The sequence below is a fragment of the Asparagus officinalis genome, chromosome 3 (genome assembly GCF_001876935.1).
Source record: "Asparagus officinalis chromosome 3, Aspof.V1, whole genome shotgun sequence".
In the NCBI taxonomy this organism is placed as follows: domain Eukaryota; kingdom Viridiplantae; phylum Streptophyta; class Magnoliopsida; order Asparagales; family Asparagaceae; genus Asparagus; species Asparagus officinalis.
The window spans coordinates 73,963,711-73,971,365 of NC_033796.1; the positions used below are offsets into that span (position 1 = coordinate 73,963,711).

Below are 7,655 nucleotides of genomic sequence, written 5' to 3' on the forward strand. Positions count from 1 at the left end.
TTCCATCATTGAGAACATTCAGAGTCTAAATGGGGATTTCTTGCTTATCCCTTTTTGTAACTACCGGGTTATCCCTAAGAATACCCCACATAGTATTCTTTCGGGAACTTCCCGTGACATGGGTTATCCCAAACGTACTTAGGGTAGTACTTTTTTAGGAATTTCTCGTTTATCGGCATCATGAGTCGAGCACCTTCCTTGGTAATAAGGCGATATGCGCCATTCGAGTAGACTGTCTCTACTACAAATGGCCCCTCCCATTTGGGTTCAAATTTGTCTTTCTTCTTGGAATTAAGGATCATGGGCCGTCGGACGGCTAAGACCAAGTCTCCTTCTTTAAAACTCCGTTGTCGAACTTTTTTATCAAAAGCTCGGAAAATTCTGGCTTGGTAGAACTCAATGTGCTGTTGAGCTTCTAAGCGCTTTTCATCGAGCATCTCAAGTTCTTCGAGACGTTTCTGATGTTGTTCTTCGGTTGTTAACTCTGTTGCAAGAGCGGTCCGAATAGATGGAATTTGAATTTCCAATGGAAGAACGGCTTCACATCCGTATACCAAAGAATATGGGGTCGATCCTGTCGGCGTGTGGACCGTGGTACAATAGGCCCATAGGGCTACGCTAAGCTTATCATCCCAATCTCGTTTATTAGTTTTCATGATTTTTGATAAAAGCTTTATGATAGTCTTGTTAAAGGCCTCTGCTAACCCGTTTGATGTGGGATTGTAAGTTATCGATGAGACGTCTTGAATTTTGAAATTCTCACAAAATTTAATGAAGGTGTTACTAATAAACTGGGGCCCATTGTCGTGTATGATTCGCCTTGGAATACCATATCGGTAGATAATATGGTGCTTGATGAATTCACATTGCTCATCTTTACTTCTTTGAGCGGAATCGCTTCAACCTATTTGGAGAAGTAATCTGTAATCGCTAGGATGAACCGGTCGTCTTTGATGGACGGGGAAAAATAGGACCAACAATGTCCATTTCTCAAGTTTCGAAAGGCCATGACGTGGCTGAAGGGTGCATATGCTCCGGGGGTTGATGCATATAATTCGCGTGTATTTGACACGCATGACACTTCTGTGCATACACGACTGCGTCTTTTATCATGGTGGGCCAGAAATATCTCATTCTTCTGATGCGGTCATAAAGTTTGGGGCCAGGTTGGTGTGTGCCACAAACTCCTTCGTGTGTTTCCTTAAGGACTTCTTCAGCTTCTTTAGTCGATAAGCAATGTAGTAGCAAACCATCGTACCCCCAATGATATAGCATTCGACTCTCTATGTTATAGTAGAACATTGGTGCTCTCCATCGGATTGAGTCCCTTTCTTTCACGTATTCTGGTAAAATCCCGTGTAAGACATAATCGATGACAGGGAAACGCCAATCTCGTGGCTCAAACTCAACTTGCGTTGAATGTACTTATTTAGTATCCTCTTCTCCGTCGTCTACATCGTAAATTGGTACGAAGAGTTGGTGAGTTCTTACCGTAAGAATTGTTCCGTTTCTGGAGGCTGTGCCAGAGATACTGCTAATGCTGCTAATGCGTCCGCGTAGGCATTCTGTAAGCGTGGAATGTATTCGATGAAGAATCCTTCAAACAATTCCGCCATCTCAACGGCCATCTTATGGTAGGGTATCAAATCCTGTTTTCTGACCTCATACTCTTCTTGAATCTGTTTAACTACCAGTTGAGAGTCACCGAAAGCTTCAAGGTACTCGACCCCCAACTCTTTAGCAAAGTTGAGTCCAATAAACAGCGCGTTATACTCGGCTACGTTGTTTGAGCATGGCTCGGTCAGCGAGTAGGCTCGAGGCATCACATGTTTTCCCGAGAAAACTAAGACAACTCCAACTCCGGAGGAAATCTTAGAACATCTAGGAGCACTTGCTACATTAGTTACTCGAGAAGCACCGTCGAAGTACAAACATCATACATGTTGATGGGAAGTTACGTTGGCTTTGTGAGTTTCATCCGGCAGATCGTCGTATACTTTGGCGGTATCCGTAGTTGGGTTAGCTACCAGGAGATCACAAATAGCTTGTCCTTTAACTGACTTTTATTGTTTAAAGTGTAGGTCGTATTAGGACAGAAGCAGGGTCCACTTTCCTAACCGTCAATTCATGAAAGATGGTTGCATCATGAATACTCGGACTGGGTTAACATTGGAAATGACGTAAATAGTCTATCCTGCCAAGTAGTGTCGCATCTTTTGAATCACAAATACCAAGGCGAGACACTCCCTTTCAATCATTAGATACCGGGATTCAGCACCTACAAGGGTCTGGCTTAAGTAATATACTGCTTGTTCGTGACCGTTATGATCGTCTTGTGTAAGTAATACACTTAACGAGTGGCTCGTCGCCTTGACATAAATCAAGAACGGTTTGCCTGATTTTGGTGCAATGAGTACAGGGGGTTTCGAGAGATGTTCTTTAATATTCTCGAATGCTTTTTGACAAGCATCGTCCCATACGAATGATACACCCTTCTTTGTGAGCCTGGAGAATGGTTGACATTTCCCCGAAAGGTTCGAGATGAACTAACGGATATAAGCCAACCGTCCTTGTAATCCTCTGAGTTCCTTAAGGTTTCTCGGGGGTTGCAACTCATTAATTTTGCCTTCACTTTACAGGGTCAATGTGAATACCCTTATTAGTGACGACGAATCTAAGGAATTTGCCGCTGGACATTCCGAGAAAAGATTTGGTAGAATTCATTTTTAATTGATGAGTCCGCATCAGGTCGAACATCGTCTTCAAGTTTTTGATGTGGTCATTATTGTCACGACTTTTCACGACTAGATCGTCAACGTAGCATTCGACAGTCTTCCGGAGATGCTCCTGGAAAATTTTTGACATAGCTCTCTGATATGTGGCACCTGCGTTCTTTAAGCCAAAGAGTATAACCGTGTAGCAGAAAACGCCTTGGGATGTTCTGAACGCGGTATGCTTTTCATCATATGGATGCATCTTTATCTGATTATAACCAGAGAATCCGTCCATGAAGGACATTCTCTCGAACCCACACGTATTATCGATAATAACATCCGTAATGGGAAGAGGGAAATCGTCTTTCGGGCATGTGGTGTTAAGATCATTCATCGACCGACACTTGTAAAGCAGATGTTGACGTGACCACCATCTCGTACTTGGCCGCAATTATCATTCTACCTTTTTACCATTACTATAAATAGGGGTACTATTTTCCAACAATAAGGTAAGCAATCTCTCAGAATTCTTATCCACTCCACTACACTTAAGAACTCACACAGTTCATCACTTTTCCACTCAAGTCCATCACTGACTTGATCGTCGGAGAAATTACTGGGGAACTAGTCCTCGTCCTCTTACGAGTTGCTATTTGTGAAGGAAGAAGCTACTCAACTTAAAACCAGATATTCAGAGAAGTTTGCAGCCCCTAATCAACTTCAGCCACATTACATTATCTGTGTGATTATTAACATCAACAGTTCGAATACACCAACTTAGTGAACTTTTTTTACTCCTTTAAAAGTCAAAAGAATTAGTAATTGAGGGTCTATGCTCATCAATTGAACTACAAGGATCTACCCGCCTCCCCCAGTATTTTAAACACTTTTAAGAGTAAAAAAAATTCACTCAGAAGTCAATTCACGAAAATAGAACTACTAGGATCTTTTTACAAGTGGGTGATATTACAAGGTTGTTCACAAATTAACCCTAAATTTTTTTGACCTCAGATGGATCTACTCCACTCTTAACTCAAAATTCAAAATTTACAAGAAGCTCCCTAAAAATATGAAACTTAAAAATAACCTCCTCAAAAATTTGTCAATTATAAAAAAACCCATACACAATTCTAATTAACAAAAAACTTCTTGCACAAATAAAATCCTACAAACAAACCCATGAAAATGCTTAGAATTTGCAAAAAAACATCCAAATAGTCTAAAACTACAAAAAAACACCCAAAGAGAATCTCAAACCTACAAGCAGTAATTGAAAAAAGTTCAGAGTTACATACAACCATGAAAAAACTAGAATTTGCAAAAAACATAAAAGTTCTAAAATACAAAAAATATCCTAAATTTTTTTGATATTTATAAAAACACCCTCAAAAGATAAAAACTTTACAAAACAAGTGTTTTTTTTGTATATTTTTAATTTTTGAGGGTGCTTTTTGAAATATTCTAAATATTTAGGGTGCTTTCCATAAATTTAAAATCCATATATTTTCAATGTACTATTTGTAAGTTTGAAATTTTTAGTGTTTTTTTGTGAATTTGCAAAAAGCATCCTGATAGTCTAAAACTACAAAAAAACACCCAAATAATCTCAAACCTACAAGCAGTAATTAAAAAATAGTTCAGAGTTACATACAACCATGAAAAAACTATAATTTGCAAAAAACATTCTAAAAGTTCTAAAATACAAAAAATACCCTAATTTTTTTGACATTTATAAAAACACCCTCAAAAGATAAAAACTTTACAAAACAAGTGTTTTTTGTAATTTTTTTAATTTTTTAGTGTGCTTTTTGTACTTTTTTTAATTTTTTAGTGTGTTTTTTGCAATATTCTAAACATTTAGGGTGCTTTCCATAAATTTTTTTAAAATTCAAAAATTTTCAATTTACTATTTGAAATTTTTAGTGTTTTTTTGTGAATTTTTGGACTTTTTTTTATAATTTCTAAACGTTAGGGTGTTTTCTACAGATTCCAAAATTTTCAAGGGCTGCTCGTAATTCCTTGACTTCAATGTGTTGTTTATAGCTTGAGATTTTTAGGGTGTTTTATGTAAATTTTGAATATTGATCTCTTTTTGCAATTTTTTAAAATTTCAAGTCATTTTCTTCAAGTTCCAATTGTTTAGGGGTTGTTTGTAATTCTTATATATTTAGTTTACTATATGTTTGTTTGAAATAGTTTCTTATAAATTTTGAAATTTCAATGGTTTTTTTTGCAATTTACTAATCTTTCATGGTGTTTTGTGCAAATTCAATAATTTTTAGTGGTTGTTTGTAATTTTTAGATTTTCTAATATCGTTTCTATATAGGTTTGAGACTACTAGGGTGTTTTTTTGTAAAATTTGAAATTATAAGGGTGTTGTTTGAATTTTTTAACTTTCAGGTGTTTTCTGTAAATTGCAAGAACTTTCATGTTCTAGTTTGCATGTTTTTAATTTTTAGGGTGCTATGACAAGTTTGTATTTTTTTAGGGTTCTTTTTATAATTTTACATTTCTGATGGTGTTTTTTAGGTAATTATCTATTTTAGAAGTAATATTTGTAATTTTTTTTATTTTAGCGGGGCTTTTTACAAGTTTTAAAACTTTTTTGGGTTGTTGTAATTCCACGTGACTAAATAAACTTGCACCGTTTTTAATTCTACTCCTTAACTTGTTAAAATTTATCTTCATACGTGGTTAAACTTTTTAACTTGATACAAGTTTAACGAGATACTAGACATGAATAAAGTCAAAAAAAAAAAAAAAAAGCTTTATCAAGATAAAGTCTAATCCCATCTATCCTTGCATTGAACGAACCCTAAAAACACGATGTTTTTTGGAAACCCGAGGTCATTAGGTGGAACGCGTTATGTCTCGTGCTATGCGGCGTTTTGTGTAGAAAATTGCTTCCTTCTCCAAATTTTGTTCAGCAGCAACATGCATCCTAACATGATTGACATGATTTTTATTTGGATACGTGGACCCGTCACGCGTAATTAAGCGAATTAAGCAGCAGGGTTTGGCCCACAAAACTCTGCATATATAAATACACGAAATGAAATGAAAATTACGGGCATGCTTCCACAGTCGGCAGCCGCCCAATCGCCGCAGTTCCCGCCATTTCTCCATTTTCGTTGCGGCCAACGCATCAATAAGCCTTTTTCTCGTTTTGATTAAGTTACATAGCTAACTCATGAACGTCAACCCGTATAATATACAATGAGAAACCGACAAATGCCGAAATCAAAGTACATAAGATACACTTGTTTTCAAGTAAAGGTTCTACGACACTAGTTCTTGATTATTCTTTGGTCATGCTTAAAGAGATTAATTTAGCACTGTGTATGGACATTTGTCTTAGATCATATTTAACTAGTTATATCCTGGCTTATTTTGTGATCATGGAATATTCAAACTTATATAGTCTATAAAATGAAACTGTTCTTGTTTATGTCACGAGGTTGATACGTGATTTAGGAGGGTTAAACTCAATTTTTTTGGTCCCTTAATCGGCTTTTATGGTTGATTCTCCTGGTTTGGATGTTTTGAGCTGTACGCAGCAACATAGATAACAAAGGTTAAAGGCAGAGGAGGTTATTTCCTCCGGCTTGCCCTCCGATGCTCATGTCGGTAACTGTTTCTAGTTAACTTGAAGAGAAAAACATAGTATAGTCTTGTTGACTTATTGTGTTAAAATTGCATACCCTGATTTAGTGGAAATCTTCATTATTTATAGTGGTTTGTGGGGAACGTGAGTAATTTCAGCCGAGTCATGTGTGCAGCATTGGTTCAGATCCTACTTTGCACGTGACGGCTGCTGATTGGCCGAGTCGCCTTTGCATAGTGGTGGGGCTATTGGAGTAATGGCGTGTTTGAGGAGCTTTGAAAGCTCTGGCTCGAAAGGTCATAATGACTGACGCGAATTAATTGTTTGATGGCTATTGAGCGGCGAAATGTGGGCGCACACTGTGCAATGTGACCATTGATGACGCTTGTTAGACTGTTCCACTGTTCGAGATGCCTTGTGTCAAGTCTGAGTGGAGTTCGCCTTTCATCTCGAAGTCAGACATCCAGTAGGATCCGGGTCGGAAACGTCTTTCGTCTCGATCTGTATTGCGAGACGAGTTGGTCGGCTTATCACCTGAGCTATATTTGCGGGTGCTTTGAGAATTAGCCAGTTGATTATCATGTGGTCGCACTTACTGGTCTTGGTAATTTCCTAGGTATAACAGTTCCTCTCGTGCTTTGTTTGTTTTGGGAACTCGGTGTTGGAATAGTTCAAAAAGTGTAATTATTTAAACAGAAAGTAGGTAGTTAAGTATTTTTTTAAATCAAATTTGTTCTTAAAAGGCCTATTTACCTTCCATTTGACAGGTCAATAATTTGATGATGTTAACTGTATATATTGTCCTGTAACCATTAGAAAGTGGCCTGTTTCTCCATACGATGATAGTTGCCAACTTATGTACGGATGGCCACAACTCACAAGAATAATTCGACTACACCAATAGCACCATATCATTTCTATATATGAGAAGTCTACGAATTAAAATGCAAGATTAGCTATTTTTAATATATTTATTATTATTTTATTATTTTTATTTTGAGAGAGAGAGAGAGAGAGAGAGATTAGCTAGACATTGACTTAGTGAAAAAGAGATTTCAGAATAACTCAACTGAAATTCAATGACTGATTCTTTGTCAAACAAGACTCGACTCCATACAAAATGAAACCTTCGGCCACTTCCAAAATCCAAAAATGGACATGAGCGCGCCTTAATTTGTTCCATTAAAAAATAACAAAACAAAAATATACAAAATAAAAATATCTACCGATACCACCAACAATCATGCCGACCACAGCGATCAATCTAACCTTGCATTCACACCAAGTAACCTAACGTGCCCTTTCGGCCTTCTGATCCGCTGTCGACAACCGAAGC

General features: G+C 37.2%; 1 protein-coding gene across 1 annotated transcript in view; it reads right to left on the reverse strand.

Moving 5' to 3' along the window:
- The window catches only part of LOC109835287 (1-aminocyclopropane-1-carboxylate synthase 3-like), a 7,912-nt gene continuing 1,744 nt past the window's right edge, over positions 1,488-7,655 (reverse strand). Inside the window, exons 5-6 of the mRNA XM_020403269.1 lie at positions 6,631-6,740; positions 1,488-1,679 (exon numbers count right to left, since the gene is read on the reverse strand). Coding sequence (XP_020258858.1) covers positions 1,488-1,679; positions 6,631-6,740 — 302 coding nt within the window. The remainder of the gene's footprint in view (positions 1,680-6,630; positions 6,741-7,655) is intronic.